General features: G+C 37.3%; 1 protein-coding gene and 2 long non-coding RNA genes across 4 annotated transcripts in view; 1 reads left to right on the top strand and 2 right to left on the bottom strand.

Annotated features, from left to right (window-relative positions):
* The window catches only part of LOC139705260 (uncharacterized), a 33,688-nt gene extending 26,595 nt beyond the window's left edge, over positions 1 to 7,093 (bottom strand). Inside the window, exon 1 of the long non-coding RNA XR_011707164.1 lies at positions 7,040 to 7,093. This is a non-coding gene — a long non-coding RNA (uncharacterized lncRNA). The remainder of the gene's footprint in view (positions 1 to 7,039) is intronic.
* On the bottom strand, positions 53 to 1,150 carry LOC139705259 (uncharacterized). Its single transcript, XR_011707163.1, has 2 exons — positions 1,073 to 1,150; positions 53 to 391 (listed from the first exon to the last, which is right to left on the bottom strand). It is a non-coding gene; the product is annotated as an uncharacterized lncRNA (long non-coding RNA).
* Cyp4v2 (cytochrome P450 family 4 subfamily V member 2) lies at positions 954 to 22,087 on the top strand. Of its 2 annotated transcripts, XM_071610477.1 has the most exons (12): positions 954 to 1,112; positions 1,577 to 1,685; positions 6,062 to 6,174; positions 6,569 to 6,654; positions 7,492 to 7,682; positions 8,056 to 8,125; positions 9,492 to 9,618; positions 11,655 to 11,828; positions 16,195 to 16,297; positions 18,612 to 18,746; positions 18,843 to 19,022; positions 20,575 to 22,087. In XM_071610477.1, exons 2-12 carry the CDS (start codon positions 1,577 to 1,579, stop codon positions 20,745 to 20,747), a joined length of 1,461 nt encoding a protein of 486 aa, XP_071466578.1. In that variant the 5' UTR covers positions 954 to 1,112; the 3' UTR covers positions 20,748 to 22,087. The 2 variants fall into 2 exon arrangements, with proteins under 2 accessions (XP_071466578.1, XP_027782952.1); XM_027927151.3 differs by lacking the exon at positions 954 to 1,112 and having other exon boundaries at positions 1,258 to 1,685.
* The last annotated feature ends 353 nt before the right edge of the window (positions 22,088 to 22,440 follow it).

Raw genomic sequence — 22,440 nt, 5'->3', positions numbered from 1 at the left:
GACCAAAAAAAACTACTTTTTCTCCCAGAGAAGCCTTACATCATATATTCAGTTCTTTTTTTTTTTTTGGTCTTTGTTCTGTTTTTTCCCCCTTAATATTTTATAAATCACTTTCTATATGTCAGCACATACAGAGGAGCTTTAAAAAAAGAAAAGAAAAGATAACAGGACAGAAGCCTTTTCCCCCTCATATCAGACACTCTTAGGAGGCTATGGATAACCTCGACAATAGCTATAAGAAAACTAATATAATTAAGCAAAGGAGTCCAGGACAGTCTCACAGTTTCATCTTCCTTTGCACTTGGTGCTTAGGGATTTGTTACTAGGATACGTCATACTTAGCCCCTTGGTACCGGGCCTAGGAAAAGTCATCCTTCAGGACAGGGCATCTCTGCAAGCACAAGAGAGAGAAACTGGAGTCAGTGGTCACAGCCTCAATAGAATTAGAATCTCCTTGTACTGTCTTTTTCCTGCCTCGGGCTTGGTCTTAGATCCATTTTGAGTATGCTCCATAGCAGCTGTTTCCTTTCCAAATGCTCCTTTCCCTGAGTCCTTCCCCAAACTTTGGCTGGTCATCCTATCTTTCCCCACTCCCTTAGGCTCTGGCTTATCCTTGCTCTGGAGGATATTTTGGCAAATATCTGAATCACCACCTCATTTAGCTTTTCCAGTGTCTCAGTCAGGTGACACAAACTGACGGTCGTTCCCCTAAGGCTGTGTCCCTAAAGCTCTGTGGATGAAAATAAAGCTAGCTGCTCCGAATGACCCCGTGCAGACGCCAGGATTGCACCCTCCTCCCTCGGCAGCCAGTCCCGCAGGAGCACAGCAGCGCTGCGGCTTGCGCAAGAAGAGAGTTTCAACCCCGATGCGTCTTTATTCCAGTTTTGAAACAGACTGCTAGAAAGAACGCAAAACCCTCCTACACCCAGCAGCCTCGTCCCATCCTCCCAAACTCAGCCCTCGCTGGTTGGCTCCGGGGCGCCTGGGTGGGGCGACCTGAGTTCTGATCTCCGGTCCATCCAGGGGCTGTCCTAAATGTTCTTCTCATTCGGCCCTAAGAGCCTTCACCTACCTTCAAAACACCCCAGAGTCAGCTTGCACCTGTGCTTTACGTAGGTTCCTGCAGCTCTCAGTGATAACCCTTGCGGCGCTTTCTCTTTCCGCCTGGGAGGCTGGAAACCCTGTCCTCAGGGCCCGGGGTGGCCGCTGCTGTGCTTCCGGGAGGCTGGGCCTGATCAGCCTCCGGCGGTAGTAGAAGGAAGCCAGCCCGCGGGGCACTACTCTGCCCTCTCTGCTAAGCACCGCATCCCCGCCGCCCGCAGCCCCCGCCTCCCACCGTCGGGGAACTCCTCCTCCTCCCCGCACCCTGCACTTGAACTCTAGACTGGACTTCGCCGGCCGCCCCGACGGCCCACCCGCGCTGACTCTCCATCCCCATCGCTAACCCCGAGCGAAAAGGGAGGCTGCAGAGATGGTCGGGCTCTGGCTGGGGCTCATCGGGCAGAAGTTGCTGTTCTGGGGCGCGGCCAGCGCCGTCTCTCTGGCCGGCGCCACCCTCATCCTTAACCTCCTTCAGATGGTGGCGAGCTACGCGAGGAAATGGCAGCAGATGAGGCCCATCCCGACCATCGCCCGCGCCTACCCCTTCGTGGGACACGCGCTATTGATGAAGCCGGACGGGAGAGGTGAGTAAAGGATTGCGCCCTTGAGGCCCGCACCTTCCTCCACCTGAAGCCCTGCCCAGCAGGAACCCCAACTGGATCCAGATGCGGGCACCGCACATCAGCTCAACCCAGCCTTCTACCTGTGGCTCTGGCAGGTAGGAGAAAGAAGAAGAATCACCCTCTGGAGAATGAATTCCCAATTCTATCCAGACTTTGACACCTGCCCAAATTGTTTATGCCCCCGCTCCCATCCCATAATCAACCTTTTGCATATAGCCCAGAATGCACTATTTTCAAACTCATGTCCTTCTGCTTTTCTCTTCTCTTCTCCCCACATCAGCTACTCAGATCTCAAAACCCTATATTTTCTTCTGTCTTGGCTTGTTAAAGCTTTAAGGATGGAAACTCCCCTGGAACCTGGCAAATACTTAAGTGCCACTCTCCCTTTTCTCCCACTTTGGAAAAAAAATGGACTGGAGTTTCATTTGAGACTTACCCCCTACTCTGGCCCAGACGTCATATGACTGGACTACTACATACTTTCGTTCCTTCTTGACCTTCACATTTAATAAGGTTTCATAATAGCAGTTAATAAGCTCTGCTGGTGGGGCCTTCAGGCATATTTATATGGCAAGCTGTATTTATTAAAGAGCGAATTTTTTAATCGAAATCATCCTTTTAAAAATGATACTTTATGTTTTGTTAATAGGAAAAGAAATCACTTTAAGTTAGAAAGCTCTCAAAAGTACCTGATATTTGCAATCTCCCATAGAGACTCATGGGTATACAATTGAGGATACCCAGATCTGAAAAGATTGATCCAAAATGATGTAATTTTAAATGGATCCCATCCAGAATCCAGCACTTCTTCAGATTAATTATTAATTGTTTTACAGGCCGAGCACTGACTTCAAAGCTTGAAGGATTACTTAATTTTCACTTGTGATTCCTCAAATAAAAATAATGATGTCATTTCAACTTAACAGAGATAAAATAAGGCCTTATGGGAGAGTGCTTTCCAAAATATTTTCTGGCAGAAGAAATAATAATAAAAAAAACTATACTAACCAAATGTCAAAGTGAGTAATATTACAAGTAATTCAACAACATGTTTAGATATATGAAAATCACATTGATAGAAATCATCTGGATTAATACTAAAGGCAGAGCTAACTTCCCCCTCTATTCTGAGACGTTATAGTATTTTATATAATTGCATAGAAATACAGATGCCCCGGATGCCAACCATAATTGCCAAGTCACAATCTAAATATTGAAATCTCAAAAGATTAAAATCCCCTAAAGCCTAAAATTCCCCAAATCACAATCTTGAAATAGTAAAATCCCAAATGTTGAAATTCTGAAAGTCAAAACTAAAAACCAAAATTCTCATTGAAAAATAGTCTACTTAAGAGGGGTAGGAAGTCGAATCCAGAAAGGGTTGTACACAGGATAATGGCATCATGTTAGTCAAATGCATGCCTGAATATCTGGTGAAGCATTATTGTGTGTGTGTGTATGTGTGTGTGTGTATGTGTGTGTGTGTGTGTGTGTGTAGGGGGATGTCGTCCGAGAAGATTGAAGTTAAGTCTGGGATGGGGAAGATTCACTCAAGGGGGTCAGGCACCATCCAATCCATCATGACCTCAAAAAGAACAAATATGGAAGGCAAACTGGTATCCCTCTGAGAGCTAGGACCAAATTTTCTTCTTCTGCCTTGGATGTCAGAACTCCAGGCTCCCCAGCCTTTGGATTCCATGACATAGGGCAGCATCTATTTCTCCACCCACACTGCCCCCACCCCCTCCACACCCGCTAATTTGCTATGTGTGCTATGTATTCCACCTTCACGTCATTTCTAATACTGCAGTTCTATATCATGTTATGCATTTTTATTGCACATTTGACAGTGACTTAGCATGATATTGATATTGTATGTAAGCATCATGTATCATTGAAGCATCCTCAATAAATGACAGATGTCTTTTTTATACATCTACATTAGTAAAAGAAAAAATTTCTCAAGCTCTCAACTCTTTGGTCACTGTATATGTATGTGGCGACCCATCATCATTGTGATTTTTGATCCTTCTCATCACAAGACTTGGGTGGTCTACCTTGGTATTTTAGATACCAGCACTTGGGGCTGGAGATGTATCAGTGTTAGAGAGCTTGCCTTGTGTGGACCTGGCTTAGATCCCCAGCACACACAACACAAAAACAAAACTGTAGATAAAAAAGTTATAAAACTGAGTGTACACAGTTATAAATCCTAGTGATATGTGTTTATGGATTTCATTTTTTGACCTATTTCTTTTTTTTGGGGGGGGGGGAAGCAATTAGCTTTTATTTTTCTTAATTTTCCAAATTTTCATTTATTTCTTTATTTTTATCAGAAATACACAACAAATTTAACAATACATGGCCATATTTCCAGTTGTCAATTGAGCACAATAACACTAACATAGTTAAATATCACTTTTTGGAATACTTTCTATTAAAATATTTCCACATGGAAAAATAAGAATTCATACCCCATTTGAATCAAATATATGATATGTCAAGATCATTGTATTATCTTTGACCTATTTCTTTATGATTACAATTCATTTGCTTATTAATTGTTAATATATCCATGTGAGTAATGTTAATGTATTTTCATGTTTCTGATTATAAAAATGTTATTTTTGCTTATTTTTTAAAGAGATAGAGAGAATTTTTTAATATTTATTTTTGATTTTTCGGTGGATACAACATCCTTATTTTATTTTTATATGGTGCTGAGCATCGAACCCAGCGCCCCGCACATGCCAGGCGAGCGCACTACCGCTTGAGCCACATCCCCAGCCCAATTTTTGCTTATTTTATTGTGAAAAGTGATCTCTGAAGAATTCTGTCCTGTGTTATATATTTATCAAATAAAAATCCCCTTTTAAAATGTAAGTAAATGTTTTTAAAATAATTTATAATATGTTTTTTCCAGAATTATATTTTTAGGATTTTAGACACCAGGGATTTCAGATTTCAGGCATTTTGATCTTTGGGGATTTCAATCTTTGGCATTATGGAATTCTTGTCTTGATTGAACTTAAAATCAAATATTTTTCTCTCAGTATTATGTCTTTGGGGCTTATGACCCAAACCTAGACTATCCTTTCCAACTTTACACTGGAAAGTGATACACTTAAGAGGTCTCATCATATTAAACGAATTAAACGAATAAGAACAGTTTTAAAATAAATCGTGAACTGATTATATACTATTTGAAGTAATTGTCCTTGGAGTGACTTTCTGGGTGAAGAGACTAACAATATACTGCAATTCACAAAAGGGACTTTTTATATCATCAAGTGTTAGATTTTTGGCATCAAGAAAACTGTTGCTCAATTTCCAACTTTGTAACCAAGCTACTTTAAGAAGTTGTTTAAAACTTTCTAATAGAGGAGTTGTGTTTACTTATTTATCTATTTATTTAATTTTACCTGAAAAAGTAACTGCATTTGAAAGTTGTTTTAAGGATTAAAATTTCTAGATCACCACCTAGAACTTGTTTAGAGCAAATTATTTAATTACTAAACATTTACTGAGGTCCTGCTCTACACCCAGTATCGAGATCAGCAAAGCTGGGGATATGAGAATACTGTAAGATATGGTCTCTGTTCTAAAGAACACTGTCTCTTATACAAGAGGTTACGCCTTTCATTCTGTAGCTAATGTGGGAATTCTGATCTCAGTAACCTCACCTTGAAGAACGAACGTCTTCTAGTTGATCTCTAAACTCTCATTTCATGCTTTCCCAATCCCTTATGTCAATGCCTGGAGGTGGGTATGTGGAGCTGCACCTGGCTGTTGAACTTGACACCTTTAAGCCACAAACTTCAAGCCTCAAACTTCCCTGACCCTTCTGTCAGACCAGATGAAGACAGGCAGTATAATAGCATGAAGCAGGATGTTTTGACACTGGTGATTTGACCCAGCCCTTTTCACAGCAACTTCAACAACTATATTATCCACCAGGCATTTCAAAGCAGTGTGGTATAATGGTTAAGATCTCAAGTTCTGAAGTCATGGTACAAAGCCAGGTTCCACCAGTTACTAGCTCTGTGACCCTGAACAGTGATTTTTAAAAAGTGCACATTTTGGCACATCACTAATAATTATCCTATAAGAGCTAACGTCATTATATTATTTGCAGTGGCAAATATTGTTTCAAGATAATTTTAGACCTACAGAAAGTTGTGAAAATAGTAAAGAGCATTCATGTCTGCCCTCTTTTCAGCTTCCTTTAATGGTATCAAATTACATAACTAGTGCATTTATCAAAATTACTAACATTTGTACAATACTATGAAAATTCTTGTCTTGATTGAATTTAAAATCAAATATTTTCCTCTCAGAATTTTTTCAGCAGCTAACTCAGTACACTGAAGAATACCGTCACCTGCCACTACTGAAGCTGTGGATAGGCCCAGTGCCAATGGTGGCCCTTTATAATGCAGAAAATGTGGAGGTGGGTGTGTGGTAAATAAAACAGACATTTCTCTGCATATTTTATAGTGTGGAAATATCATCAGAATAAATGTAATAAATGTATCCTTAAATTTCATTTAACTGAGTATAAAGAGCAATGTATCTGTGCATATTTGTTATCAGGTCTCAATATATTTGATCTTCTTTTTTTGGAAAGTGTACAGAAGACTAGAGTGTTTTATAAGTCTGAATGATAGTTACATGTTCAAAACTCTAATTAGACTTCTTAGAGGCACAGAAATGAAAATGAAGATAAGAAAAGATAAAAATTATTAATATTGCCTTAAAAAGTAGCTGTGTTCAAGCCGGGTATTTCTATAATTGCAGTTATTTTGATGCCAATATATCTCTCAAATATTTTTTCTCTCCCTAAGGTAATTTTAACATGTTCAAAGCAAATTGACAAATCCTATGTGTACAAGTTCCTAGAGCCATGGCTTGGCCTTGGACTTCTTACAAGGTAAGTCAGTATAAATTTGTAAAGTTGTGTGGTAGAAATAGTTACTTCTATGTATAAGTTGTTATTTTAGTAATTGACTACATTTCTAAAGTAATTTAGTTATATTTGTGGTTTTATTTTTATCTTTGTTTTGTTTGTTTTTCTGTAGCAAGACTGTTCTCAGAAAGGGAGAGAATCTGGAAGGAAAGACCCAGCTAACAGTGGGCCCTTAACTGGCACAAGTTTATGGTGTATGGTGATCTCAGTCATGGTATTCCATGGTGGGTATCACCAGTAGAAGAATTATTCGGAGTTCCTAATATTATAGTGGAGCACGAAGAGGAGTGTCTGGTACAGGGAAATCTTGAAAAGCCAGTGGAAAAGGCAAGCAGCCCCAGAAAAGTACCTTGAGCACAGTGACCTTGATCTTGACCTGGCATCCAGAGTCTTATTTCTGACTCCATCCTCTGCAGGCTGGCCTAGCAAGAGAATTCAAACACAGTAGAAATCAAGATAGAGCCATGGAGCATGTGAACAATAGAAAACTAAGATATTGAAGGAGGAAGAAAAAAATTCTTCATCTTAGAATCTCAGAATTTAGAAATGGAGGAAAATTATTAAATTTTTCTATTTAATGAATAATAAATTAACTCTTAGTATTATAGAACAATGACCAACATATCTATATTTTGTAACTACGTGATTATTATATGTGTTTGTCTTTATCATTCTGACCAAAGCATTTGAGAATCTGTAGATGAAGCTGTTTCAGAATTTTGTTGACTTGGTTATATTCATGCTCTATTGGTTTTGGATATTACTCCTCTCTTATTTGTTAATCACGTATTGTATTTCTAGTACTGGAAACAAATGGCGCTCCAGGAGAAAAATGTTAACACCCACCTTCCATTTCACAATTCTGGATGAATTCTTAGATATCATGAATGAGCAAGCAAATATATTGGTTAATAAACTTGAAAAACACGTTAACCAAGAAGCATTTAACTGCTTTTTTTACATCACTCTCTGTGCCTTAGATATAATCTGTGGTAAGTCTGATTGATTTGTATTTAAAGTTACAATGTAAAGATGAAACTGATCAAATAGAAAATAACACTCTTTTGGGAAGATAAATGAGGGGATTGGAAAAGACAGGAATTCTTCAGGGTAGTGCTACTGATAAATCAGCTGCCTAACAGAGAACAACCACTCCTATGGCAGTGGGCACAGCAGTCACAGAGCAAATTGCCAGGAAGGCCAAAAGTAGAAGCAGCAATGATACAGGAAGAGCAAGCAAAGAAGAACGATACTGAAATGTAGAAGGAAAGAATAGATTTTTGTTCTTTTTAGTGTCTGCCATTGCAAAATAAACCCAAGATGTATATATGAGCTGAATGTTTGCTTCTCATCCATATTTTATAGAAACAGCTATGGGGAAGAATATCGGTGCTCAAAGCAATGATGATTCTGAGTATGTCCGTGCAGTCTATAGGTAAATGCAATTCTTTCAATTATTTTTTAAATTATTATTGATTTGGGACTCAAAATTATTGCTAGTAATTTCTGTCTTGCATCTTTTTTGTTGTTTTACAATGAGATGTTAAGCTAAAATTTAAGCATGTATTTTAGCTTAAAGGAATGTTAATGTAAACTTTGGAATATCTAGATTATGCAATAATTTTAAATGACTGCTTCCTAATATACTGGTATTATGGTATACATTATAGTTTACATTGCAATAGTTACACTATGATGCTAAGTGATAAAAGACAGATCTAAACAATTTGTGTACTATGACAACCACGACCACAAAATAATTATAAGAAAAAAAAATGAGAAGAACCTATACCAATGTGCCAGCCGTGGTTACCCTTATTCTGTGTATGGACTTCTCACTCTATTGCATTTGGGTTTTGGTATTATTTTCCTTTCCCCTATTTTCTGTCCTAAGTAGTAACTACTTTTGTAATTGTAACCAACTATTTTACTTTAAAATTGCTTGCAATATTTCAGTTACTAAGAGGCAGAATCAGGAACGATTTGGTGTATCCTGTCTTGAAGTCAACTGCTCATTTCCCTTCATTTTAACAAATATCTACTGAACATCTAAAGTCTGCCAGTCAATGCACAAAGTTCTAACTGGTTTTATAATGGTACACAGAACAGCATAGCATCGGAGACAGACATTGAACCACTATAAACTAACAGACTATACTATTGCTTAGGAAGAAAAGATCAAGCTGATATTTGAAAGGAAAAATCAATGTGTCCTACAGATTGGCCTTGGAAGGCCTCTCTGAAGGAATGGAGTCTAAGCCCATCCTGAAGGAGAGAACATGGAGGGCTTTTTGTGCTTTATCACTGGAAAGGAGAGAGCTGCTTGGGACAACCATGTGACAGTTATTTAATGAGCACTTTCTTATAGAAGAGGCAGTCATTTTCTTTTTCTTTCTTTCTTTTTTTTTTTTTTTTTTGTCATGAGGACTGATTAAATGAATAGATGGACCTTAAATAGAAGCAGATTTCATCTCAACCTTTAGTACCTAAGCCCCCGCTGGCCTTGGCAAGTTGAGAACTCACCCTGGAGAAACAAAAGTAGAGACCACAGACTATCCACAAGGGTGTTTTGTAGTGGGTTCTTCATTCCTCTTTAAATCTAATTTTTTAAAGCCTCATCAATATGTGTAATAGCCCCATTTCTTCATTGTTTAGCATGGCACTAAACATGACTAATGAGCATCAATGACTAATCAGCACCATTCCCAGGTACTACCTTTACCAAAATCAGGCACCAAGTTGGAGGAGCTCAAGAAACAGACATTTCTGGTATAAGAGATATGTTTTCATCCTATTTATAGGATGAGTGATATGGTACATCGGAGAATGAAGATGCCGTGGCTTTGGCTTGATCTTTGGTACTTTTTGTTTAGAGAAGGATGGGAACACAAAAGGGGCCTTAAGATCCTACACACCTTTACCAACAATGTAAGTCATTTGTTTTATTGTGGTAAAATACACATAACATAAAATTCACCATTATAACCCTTATAAGTGTGTAATTCGGTGGCAATCAAGGTCATCCACAATGTCACTCAGCCATCACCATTATCCATTTCCAGAACTTTTTAAGACCATGATTTTTATCTTTTGTTAGTGTAACAAAAGATAGACGTAGGACCATGGAACCTAAGTCTCATAAAATAAAAGTCAAATTGAACAACAATGTAAAAAAATTGGTCAGTATGATTACATTTAAATTATATAAATATAATTCTAGTTAAATTAAGTTTAAATTATGTGAATACTAATACTAATTAGGTACTTACTAAGTATCAAACACGATTCCAAAGGTGGGAAACAGACTGATGAATAAGACATGTATGTCCTCTACCATAACATAGATTATCCAGTAGGGTAGAAAACAATATAACAAATAATTACAAAACATGAATATGGGCAATAACAAACAGAATATTTCGTAAAAACATAAAGAGGCAAAGATCTTTATACAAGAGTCTTCTGGGAAATGTTTGGTGGTAGTTTTCAAAAATAAAGGACATTCAAATCATTTAATTTTGTGAAAAAAACTAAAATTAACCAGTTTCTACTATTTTATTTTCAATTAAAAAAAAGCAGAAGAAAAGGATTTTGTTTTGAATGTAGGATATCAGTCTTTGTGTCACACAAGTGTTTATGAAAAATCAAGATTTATTTGAAAATATATGTTCAAATTTGAATTTACTGAACAGAGTATTAATTTTAATATTTTCTTCCTTTGCTGTAAATTTTGGTTAAATTATATTAGATTTGCTTCTTTATGCTGAGGAAAACCCTGCCACCAACAGATTATTAATAATAATAAATTATTAATAATAAATCAATAGATGGATGTTAAATGAGTGAAATGTTGCTCTCAGTTGGCCACAGTATAGTATAATAGTAAATAGGTTGTATTTTATAATTATACTTTTACTTAAATTTCATTCATTAATACCAATATCAATAATTCATGAATTCTAAACTGGATGGAAAATATCATATATATGAGACATGAGACATATAATATATATATAATTGCATACTAAGATCTAGGCTATGAGTTCCACAATAAATATTTTGTGGTATTTATCCCTTAAGAAGCTTAGAATGTACTCATTCAAGCCATTTAGGAGCAGGTTTGTTCAATTGCCTGATTGGGAAGGAAAGTTCAAATGTGTAATGAAAGTCAATGTGTGAACTTTAATTCTTTTATTCATTCAACAAACATCTAATGAACATTCTTCAAATGCCAGAAAGTGTTCTAGAATTTGGAAATCTACCAATGAACAAATGTGATACCCCATGAGCAGTGGTGTTTAAGTTGGAGGAGAAGGAATCTGAACAGTTAGTATGTTATGATGTTAGGTTGTAAGTGAATTGGAGAAAAATAAAAAAAGGTTGGGAAAACAGAGCGGTAGGGATGGGGTAGCAGTGAAGGGGAAATATCTCTCTGATATGACAGTGAGCAGAGACTGGAGAGAAGAGAAAGAGCTAGCCATGTGGGCATACAAAGAAAGAACATTCTAGGCATAAGTAGTAGCGAACTTGCAGGGTGAATTGCCTAATCAGCCCGCTATTACTTTTCTCCCAACATATGTAATTGAGAGTGATCTATAATATAATGATTGCGTGTTCTCTGCTGCTTAAACTTTTTCTCATTAGCTTATTCAAGTTCTCGGGTACTATTAAGTAGAATATGATTATTCCCATGATAGACAGATTATAAAAACAGCACTTGAAAATTATGAATTTGTCTGACATTAAATTTGTTCTTAATAGTTTTACTCAACAATGCCCAAATGTTAGCAAGGGGCTTTAATGTATTTTAATAAAGGCCTAAGTTTTCATAGAAATGGGAAAAAAAACAGGAAAGATTTTTAAAAATTAATTTAGAGAGGCTAGCATATTTTCATAGAAAAATGTGTCATGAGACCTTATCAAAGTCTAAACTAAAACCGGTGATTGATGTTTAAATTACATAGGTCATTGCTGAACGGACCAAGAAAATGAAGGAAGTTGGAGAATGTAGAGGTGCTGTCCCCTCCAAAAATAAACGCAAGGCTTTTCTTGACTTGCTTTTAAGTGTGACTGATGACGAAGGGAACAAGCTAAGTCAGGAAGATATTCGAGAAGAAGTTGACACCTTCATGTTCGAGGTACTTTATATCCTCAGGTTATTTTCAGGTATCATTAACATTCCAGAACTCAGGGTGTAGTTCAGTGCCTAAACCTGCACTAGGCCCTAGGTTCCATCCCTCGTAAGACAAAAACAAAAAACAAATAAATTCCAGTTATTTTTCAGAGTCTTTAGAATAATTTTTAAGAAAGGAATCAATGTTAAAATAATTCCATATAACCAAAAAGATTATATTATCATCAGAACTTACAGAATTGAAGAACCTGATTGAGTACCAGGCCAACTTCCTTGTTCAGAACAAGTTTTTAATGTCATGGTAGATACCACAGTAGAGACATTCTTTTCTTAAGAAAACCTAAGGTCTGCCAGACTTTCCCAAGAAGAAGAGCCACCAGAAATTTAGTTCTCAGTTCTCTATATTACTTCATGCTTCCAAATCCACAAGTTCACTTCCTCAGTACCTCCTTTTAAAGTTCTAACAAACCAAACGAGCACTTAGCTACCACAATGGCTACTTAACCAAAGAGTAGAAAGAGTCCTTCCTTGGAGATCTGTACCAATTTGCAATGCTAAAGGGGTTTCTGGTCTTCATATATTTTTAAACAGTACTTTTTACAAAATAGTTTAAAATGTTATATTAAATTTACAAAGAGTAAAACTTTCTATATGTGCATTGCAATAAAGATAAGCAAAAAAAAATTTTTTTTAAATGGTAACACTCTCCAAAGGGAGGACAGTAGAATGCATCCAAGTTTTTGGTGACTCAATGCTAAGCATTGTACTGGCTGCTCTGCTACAGCCATCTGAATGCCAATGCTTGTGAATTCTTTTCATTTGGTGGGGGGCAGGGGATTGAACTCAGGGGCACTCAACCACTGAGCCACATCCCCAGCCCTATTTTGTATTTTATTTAGAGACAGGGTCTCACTGAGTTGCTTAGCGCTTTGCCATTGCTGAGGCTGGCTTTGAACTTGTCATCCTCCTGCCTCAGCCTCCTGAGCCGCTGGGATTACAGGTGCATGCCAATGCACTTGGCTTGTGCATTCTTTTTAAAAATTTAATTTTATTTTTAATTGACAAATAATAATTTTGTATATTTATTGGGTACAATGTGGTGATGTTTGGATACATGTTTGCATTGTGGCATGATCAAACCAGGTTAAAGGATCCATTACCTCACTTCCTTATCGTTCCTTTGTGGTTAGAATAATTTAAATTCACTCTTTCAGCAATTTTGAAATATACAATCCATTGTTATTAACTGTGGTCACCAAGCTGTACAACAGATCACCAGAAGTTGTTCCTCTTGACTAGCTGAGACTTTATATCCTTTGACCAACATCTCTCCTTTCCCCTTTCACTTCCCAGACAGCCTTGAGCCCAGTCTTTATCTCCATGAGTTCAACTGGTTGAGGTCCCACATATTAATGAGATCATGCAATATTTGTCATTCTGTCCTGGCCTATTTAACTTAGTCTAATATTTTCTAGATTTATCCATATTGCCACAAATGGCAGAATTTTCTTCTTTTCTAAAAACTGAAGAATATTCTAGTTGATGGACACTTCAGTTGTACAGCCTATAGATTCAATGTGATTCCTGTAAACATGCCAGTGACATTTTCCAAATAAATAAAATACTGAGTTCTAAAATTCTCATGGAATCCCAAAATACCCTAAAATACTAAAGCGATCTTGAGCAAAAAGAACAAAGCTGGAAACATCATACTACCTGATTTCAAAATATATCACGACATCAATATAGCATGATACTGGCATAAAAACAGACATTAAGACCAATGGAACAGAATGGAGAACCCAGAAATAAATCCATGTATTTATAACCAACTGATTTTTGACCAAGTGCCAAGAATTCACAGTGGGGAGAGTTTCAATAAATGGTGATGGGAAAACTAGAGATCCACATAAGAGTTAAAATGGACCCTTATATCACCCTTTATATAAGAATTAACTCAAAATGATAAAGGATGTAAATGTAGTATGTGAAATTAAAATTACTAGAAGAAAAAGACAGTAGGAAAGCTAGTAATTTCTTTGGAGATGATTCCCTACAATAAGAAAAGCAAAAATAGACAAATAGGATGGTGTCGTGCAATCTTTTTGTAAAGTTCTACAACACAATAGAAGAAAGTGATGTTCAGGATCAGAGAATTGAGTTCTAGTTCTACCACTACACTGATTAGCAAGTGAAATGGTTTCAGTGCTTCCTGATCTCAATCACAATTTCTCTATGTGCTAAAGAGAGATGAACTGAATCAGTGGTTTTAAACTTCTTTTTTTTTTTTTTTTTTCAAGAGTGCACTTTAGGGCTAGGGTTGTATCTCAGTGGTAGAGTGCTTGCCTAGCATGCATGAGGTACTAGGTTCAATCCTCAGAACCACATAAATGTAAAATAAAGATATTGTGTCCACCTAAAACTAAAAAATAAATATTTTTTAAAAAAGAGTGCACTTTATTGAAAAGAAATCTAAAGCAGAAGGTGGACATCTAAATTAACTGAAAAGGAAGACAGAGAGAAAGAAATTAAGTATGTGGACTCTGGGGCCATAGCCCAGTTTTTACTTGTATTAGTGTGGCCTTGTCACCTGGCCTAGCCCTTCTGTGCCTTGGCCTCATGGAAGAGTTATGATGATTAGATTTTTGAACATGTTCCAAGGAGCCATGCTTGGCACATAGGAAGCATGCAGCAGATATTGGCTGTTATTATCTGATGTTGAAGTGGAGGCACCTTACATCTCCATCCTGCCCATGTGCACATGTGCGCGCGCACACACACACATCCATGCACACAGCCACTCATTCACACACACACACGTACACATATGAAAATAACCAGCCTAATGATCTCTTTCTTTTAGCTCAAACATTCTTCAAAATTCTTTTTTTCTTTGCTTTGAGTCAGAGGCACACCATGTGGAATATTGTGACTCCCTCCATGAGGGGAATGCAGACAATAAACACCATGCCTTTTATGCCCCAGGTTCTAACCATTAGTTATTAAGGTGCCAGCCCCTCCCCTCTTTCACTAATGTGCTTCAATAAACTCTTGCCTCATCTTGCACTAGGAATCTCAGCAGACTTCTCCTACACATTCAGACCAGATTTTACTCACAAATCCCAGAAAAGCTATTAAAAAATATTTGGCAAGACTACTTCTCTATGTGACTCAGTAGCCAACTGAATGAAATGATCTCTGTGGTTCAGGGTAGGTTCTGTAAAGGAACTATAAGTTTAAGAAAATGCAATTAGGCATTAATATCAGAAACTTGTAGACTGTATATTTTAAGACTTGCAGAATAAGCCTCAAACAATTAAATGTGGGAGCTGTTTTATAAAACAAGTATTTGAGGTGTTTTTTTCCCCAGAGAAGGAAACAATACAATGAGCACGGTGTATTATAGGAAAAATGAAAAAGTAAGATCATATATGAAGGAAAATTTCTCTTTTTGTCCTAAAAGTTTTGCTCCTAGAGTTATATTACAGTTTCTGATTTTTTAGTACATTTTTTGATGAGCTTACTGATTTTGCACATAAAAATGTCCGAGTGAGATGAGGATCAGAGCCACATGCCTAAAACACTGAGTGGACAGAAATGAGGCTATCTATGATGGTGACTTCTCCTGATCACAAGCCACTCCAGGCCATTTCACACTTGTAGAGGAGGATAATGTGGCCTCTCCTTTGTCTTCAGGCATTCTGGGAGTGGGGATCAGTTCCTACTTCTACCTTCTACCAAGCTATCTGGTCCTGGAGAAATTATTTGACTTTTTTTTTTTTTGGTCAGTTTTTAATCTCTAAAATCTGAATAGTAGTAATAAGTATTTCCTAAAGTTTTTGTGAAGATTAATTAGTTTCTGCAAAGTACTAATATTTTGCCTAAATCTCAGCTAGCATTAAATGAGGATATCTGTCACCTCCTTGAGGCAGAGAATTTTACCCAGAACCACACACATACCCACTGATACTATTGGCAGGTAAGGCCACCCTCACGATGGGGGAAGGTAAAGAAGTACAGATCTGGTAAGTTGGCTTAGTAAGGTCAAACTTCTTTTCCCCTTTAAAAGGACTAGCTTTCTCGAGTGGCTCCAACTGGTCCCCTTAATAGCACAGGACAGCCACTTCCCACAAAGTATGCAACACCTTGAGGCATAAATATGCCATCTCTAAGCTTAAATCTCTACTTTTAAGGTATGGTTTTATTTGTTTCTCGGTGAGGTGAGATATTGTACAGAAACAATTTATATTCCATAGTTGCACGACAGCTGTCAAATGTAGAGACAATTCAAAAGAGCTAGTATAGACACTCCTGATCTTCTCAACATAACTCTGCTTTCTTAGCCTTTTTTTATTTATTTACATTTATAGGGCCATGATACAACTGCAGCTGCAATAAACTTGTCCTTGTACCTATTGGGTTGTTATCCAGAAATCCAGAAAAAAGTGGACAATGAACTGGATGAAGTGTTTGGTATGTTTGGCCCCTTCACTAGTTCTATCGTGGGTCCTAAGTCCACTGAAGCAAATGTCATTCTTGCTCATTAAGGATGTGCCTACTCTAAGGACATTGGCATAAGCAGAAAGGCTCCTGTATAGGATCATTCCAGAATCTTCCTTCTTGGCAAGCTTCATCCATTCCCTTGTAGGCATTTGTCGACCTCCTAGCAGGTAACTGTATTGGGCTTAAGTCTGAGGATGCATAGATCGATGTGATTGCCCTCCCGGGTCTAACTGCTTAATATGTCAGACACATGTACACAGAGCTTTGAGCCGGGGCTGTGCCCTTGAGCAATGGGCAGAGGTGATGTTTGGAAGCACAGAGGAGCAGGTGAAGTTATTATAAAGGTAGAGGAAAGCTGTTTCCTAGGACTGTATCTGATCACAGATAAGAGAAGAGCTGGGTGAAGCTGAGAGGAGGTAAATTTCTGTTATACAGCAAGCAATCTGCAGATAGAGTCCCAGGATGATGCCAAGAGAGATGTTCCAGATTCTCAGACTTCCTCTTTTCTCTTTTTTATCCTTACCATCTTGGCTTTTGTCACCTGATTGTTTTTCTAGGCACCATTACCGTCTTCAGAGCAAGAAGAAAGGGGAGGTGGGGATGAAGGATGTATTTATTTCCTGCTGCTACTGTTAAAAAAAAAATCCACAAACTGGGAGGCACAACACAACAGAAATTTATTCTCTCACAGCTCTGGACACCAGAAGTTCAAAATTAGTATCACTGAGCTTATTATCACTGAGTTGGTAGAACTGAACTCCTTCTGGAAAAATCAATTTCTTGACTCTTAAACTTGTGGCATCTGCCAGCATTCCTTGACTTATGGGCTTATCACTTGAACTTCTTCCTCTGTCTTCACATAGCCCCTCCGTGTCTCTCTCTCTCTCTCTCTCTCTCTCTCTCTCTCTCTCTCTCTCTCTCTCTCTCTGTCTCTCTCTCTCTCTGTGTGTGTGTGTGTGTGTGTATCTTGTAAGGAAATTTGTGATGGCATTCAGGGCCCTCCTGGATAATCCAAGACAACCTTTGCATTTTAAGATCCTAGATTTAATCATATTTGCAAAGACCCATTTTTTCAAATAAGGTAACATTTATTGGTTTCAGTGATCAGGACCTACCTAAATATTTTGGGGAGCCATTATTGGTCTGCCATAAGGGGCTACCATCATTCTTATTCTTATTTAAATCATGTATCACATGGTTCTCCATAGCTAGAAGGTGAAAAGGAAAAAAAAGTTGGATTAGCCAACCAACCACATGGTCTGACACATTTTTCTAGAGAACAGAATTGAGGAAGAGAAAATAAAGAGAGAAGGTTGGAAAAGAAAAGCATTCTAGAAAGGGAGGAACTAGATGAACAGTAGCACAGAAGTGGAAAAGATTATGGCTTAGAGGACAATAGCCAATAATGATGGACAACTAGAATTTCAGGATATTGGTATAATGTAGAATTGAGAGATGAGGTTGGGAAACAAGGTTTGTGTTCAGATTGTAGAAAGACTAGAATGTCATATCAAGGGATGGCTTCATCTTGTAGAATGGAGACAATCTAAACTTTTTAGCTGCGTTTCTGCAGTCATTTTTCCACACTGACTTAATTTTAGAGTGCCTCAGGAGAGAAAATATGATCTTCTGAAAGCTCACAATTATTTTGAAGGAGTTTCAGTGTTTATATCCTCCACAATTTCTAGCTCGTTGCTAGTTTTGCAAATGCTTTTTAATCTCATATAACAATTGTTGTCACTAGAATGTTCTGCTGTTTGTCATGTGTTCTGCATATTATGCCTTCCTTCTAAAATATTGTAATATTTTTGAGCAAATAATCTTTGGTTACTGTGCTGCAAGTTCCAACTCCGTTTGTCATATTTTTAAGAAAGGCAACATTACATAACATAGAATGAATAATTTTAAAATGTAAAATTTAGTGGCATTTAATACATTCACAATGCTTTGTGACTGTCACCTCTAATTCTAAAGTATTTTAGCACCCCAAAACGAAACCCTATACCATTAAGCAGTCCCTCCTCGTTCCCCTGACCCTCAGCCCCTGACAACCACTAATTCACTGTGACTCTGTAAATGGAACTATGCAGTAAGTGACCTTTAGTGTCTGGTTTCTTTGACTTAGCATGTCATCTGATTGTATTTTGATTATGTATAATATTCGAAATTCTACTTCAGGGTATTTAACCTTTGGTGTTTGATTCATGTGTTCTACGATGCTCTCACCTCTGCCCCAAGTCCAGACAGTTCTTTCATTGGCGTTTTATACACTTACTTCAATCAGGGAAGTCTGATCATCCTGCTACCTTGGAAGACCTGAAGAAACTTAAGTATCTGGAATGTGTTATTAAGGAGACTCTTCGCCTTTTCCCCTCTGTCCCTTTGTTTGCCCGGAAACTTAATGAAGATTGTGAAGTGGGTAAGTGTTCTAGAAGTGAACCGGTAGGGAGAGCGTGTTTCATATCTAATGTCTGTCTTGCTCCAGTCTCATGATGGGTTGCTTACTTCTTGACAGCTGGTTACAAGATTTCAAAAGGCACCGAGGCGGTCATCATTCCCTATGCATTGCACAGAGACCCCAAATATTTCCCAGATCCCGAGGAATTCCAGCCAGAACGGTTCTTTCCTGAGAACACACAAGGACGCCATCCATACTCCTATGTCCCCTTCTCTGCTGGACCCAGAAACTGTATAGGTTTGTAGCCTTACAATTGGGTGTGACTTTTCAGGCCCACATGATAAGCAGGTTTCTCACCAGGATTACTTTGAATTGTGATGAGCCATTACCCAGATGCAAAAAAGAAAAAAAAAAACCTGGTTTATTTTTTCCTCCATTTTACATTATAGCTTTAAAGTATTCCAAAAGCATATTTGCAAAGCATATAACAAATATGCTCTCATAAAGTATATTTGTTTTCTAGGGATGCCATAACAAATTAGCACAGGTTGGCTTAAGCAACAGGTACATGTTTTCCCACAGTTCTGGAGGCTAAGGTGTCAGTGAGGTTGGTTTCTTCCCAGGCCTGCCTCTGGCTTGTAGATGGTGGCTTTCTCCCTATGTCTCCATGGGTTTTTGTTTATTGTGGGCCAATGTTCTCATCCTTCTGAAGTCAGATTGTATAACAGCCAACTCTAATGACCACATTTTAACTTTAAATTAACCTGATTAAGGTTCACACTTAACATTAATGATCTCTTTACAAGAACCTATTTCCAAATACGGTCACAGTCTGACGTACTGGGATTAGGACTTCTAAAGGAGAGCACAATTCAGCACATAACATAAAGCATAAATGTCTCACCCCAGGTAGGGTCTTAAAATGTTATAGATGTGGGATTAAAGGTAAATATAATTTATTGCAGTAGAAAAACTACATGAGTGGTTATGTGTAACCTTGTTTTTGTGTTTGTTGCTTTTAAGAATTTTATTTTGCAAAACCAAACAAAAGATACTTGTTATGTGACTAGTTTAAGTACTTCAGAAATGAGTATCTATCACCAGGTATTATGAACACTCTTGGCTTTAGTATCTCTAAAGCATTTTATCATTTATATAAATGCAGACATTAGTAAAATGAGGCCAGATTTAAATGAGTGACTCTGAAGCATATTTGGTGACTCCATAGTAAACTAAAGGACCAATAAAAATCAGTTCAGAGTAGTAATTCTTAAGCTTGAATGAGTTCAGGATTCATCTGGGATGTAGCCATCCCTAGATTTTCTTAAAGAATTAGTTCCAGGACTTCCTACAGATACCAAAAACCACAGGTGTTGCAAGTGCCTTGTGCAAAATGGTGTAGTATTTTCCTATAATTGACACACATCCTCCTGTATACTTTAGAACATGTCTAGGTTACTTGAATACCTAATACAATCTAAATGCTGTATAAGCAGTTGAGATACTGTATGCTTTAGGGAATAGTTACAGGAAAAGCAGTACGCTTCCAGTGAAGATGAAATTATTTTTCAAATATTTTCAATTCACCATTGGGTGCATCTCTGGACATAGAACATGTGGTCCTCTGTACTGCTAAAATTCAGATTCTCTGGGCTGCCACTGATAACACTGGATGAGAGTAGAAAGGGGTACTTGAAAATCTTCATTTTTTAACAAGCATCTCAAGTGATTCTGATTCTTTTAGGACCTATATGAAAATATTAAGTTGCTTATTTCTCTAACAGGGCTTCTTATTTCTCACATTAGAGTTGTATATCATTAAAATGATGGTATTTATATTAATTTAAAGGTCAAAAGTTTGCTGTGATGGAAGAAAAGACCATTCTTTCCTGTATCCTGAGGCAGTTTTGGGTAGAATCCACCCAGAAAAGAGAAGAACTTGGCTTGTCAGGAGAATTGATACTCCGGCCAAATAATGGCATCTGGATCAAGTTGAAGAGGAGAGACACAGATGCATCCTAACTATGTTCTTGGGCCGTAGCCTTATCATGAAAAAGATGTTTGTGTATAAGAAACTTGGCGTTTACAACTTAAGTGCACTTTTAGCCTTCCTTTTTTTTTTAGATCCTAATTACCTTTATATATCATGAATTATTAGAATAGAGTCCTCTTGGTAATCTAGTGCCTTATAGGGTTAGTTAATGGCTTTCAGATAAACTGGGAGTTTATAGTTTACCTGCTGTTCTCTCTTATGTAAAGGAATAGAGTCAACAAGAAGGTAAATTTCTGCCCAAAGTCATGCTAGTTGGGATAGGGCTAGAAACAGATAGAGGTCTACACTCTCAATCTTCCCTCTTCATTCTAAGACACCATCTATTGCAATATGCTATTGCTCTGTGGACCTTAGGTTTGTGCCTAGATGTGTTTTAAGAACTCAGGACTCTGCCTCTGGTTTAACTGCTGTTTTTTTTTTTTAATTCCTTCACTCTTGAGGGAACAAAGAAGCCATTCATCTTTAGTAAACAACCCAATAATATCTCAATTAGAGATTAGGCCTTTAGTGAATTCATTTCTGCACAACATACTTGTCAATCTGATAATCTGATCCACATTCCTTGAAATGTTTTGATACACAGTACTTCTAATACTCACTCAGTGATTTTTTTCCAAAACTTTCAATAAATAATTGTAACAAAATTGGTTTATTGGTTTGTTTCAATTTTCAAAAGACACCAATAGATAGAAGCAAGGAATGGATATCAAATGAAGAAGTTACAAAACCACAGCCATTTTCAAAACACTGTTGCCTGGGGCATTTACAGGTAGAGTCTGTAACAGTGCCCACATAAGTATCCTAAAGAGGATAGAACCCAGTCCCTAACTTGATGAGAAAAGCCAAGGAAGTAGATGAGAAATTTGGAAACATTTCCTATACAATGCTTAATATTATTTTCTAGGAAATTCATATATGTAGAATACTCTTTCCCAGATGATTTTTGTGCAATAAAACTTTCTTTGTGGAAATTGGTATTGCCTCTCAAGTGATGCACTTACATTTAACCTAGCTTTTATATTTTTATTGAACCTACACTAGGCATTAAGTTAAATTTAAAGCAAAACATGACTTGATATTTCCTTTTGGTATAATATCTCTATTTAGCCTAAAATACTTTGTTATTCATATTTTAATTTATTTGACACATGTCAGAGTTGGAACTGAGAAATTACATCATTTCTATAGTATTGAAAATATAGATGCTGATTTTTTAAAAATAAGAAGATAACCAAATATGTATTTCCCCATTATCTGTCTTCTGCTTGAAAGAGTTACCTCTAGAAAAATAAATTGTATTTTAAACTTGGTTGCTATATTTTATTTAAAGAATTGATGTTGGTATGAAATTTAAATAACTTTAAAAGATAAATCAGTGGCTTCTGATTCACAGTGGGCAATTACAAAAAATAGCACTTTTGAAAGTCAAAGTCCTCCGTGACACTTGGGACTTTCTAATAATAGTTCCTTCTGATTGTGAATCTCTGTGACTCAAGAAAGAGGAGAAGTAGAACTCCAGAGCATTCTGCTCAGCTAATAGCAGAAAGTGGAATCTCCTAGGGCTGCAGGAAATCTCCTGGGAATCAGCAAAAGCCACGCTATCATTGGGCCCCAGGGATTTAGAGTCTAAAACTTCTAATGAAGGACTATGGAGTAGGTACA

This window comes from Marmota flaviventris, chromosome 3 (genome assembly GCF_047511675.1).
Source record: "Marmota flaviventris isolate mMarFla1 chromosome 3, mMarFla1.hap1, whole genome shotgun sequence".
NCBI classification, from domain to species: domain Eukaryota; kingdom Metazoa; phylum Chordata; class Mammalia; order Rodentia; family Sciuridae; genus Marmota; species Marmota flaviventris.
The sequence above is the reverse complement of the archived record's forward strand: the minus strand, read 5'-3'. Positions and strand labels throughout refer to the sequence as shown.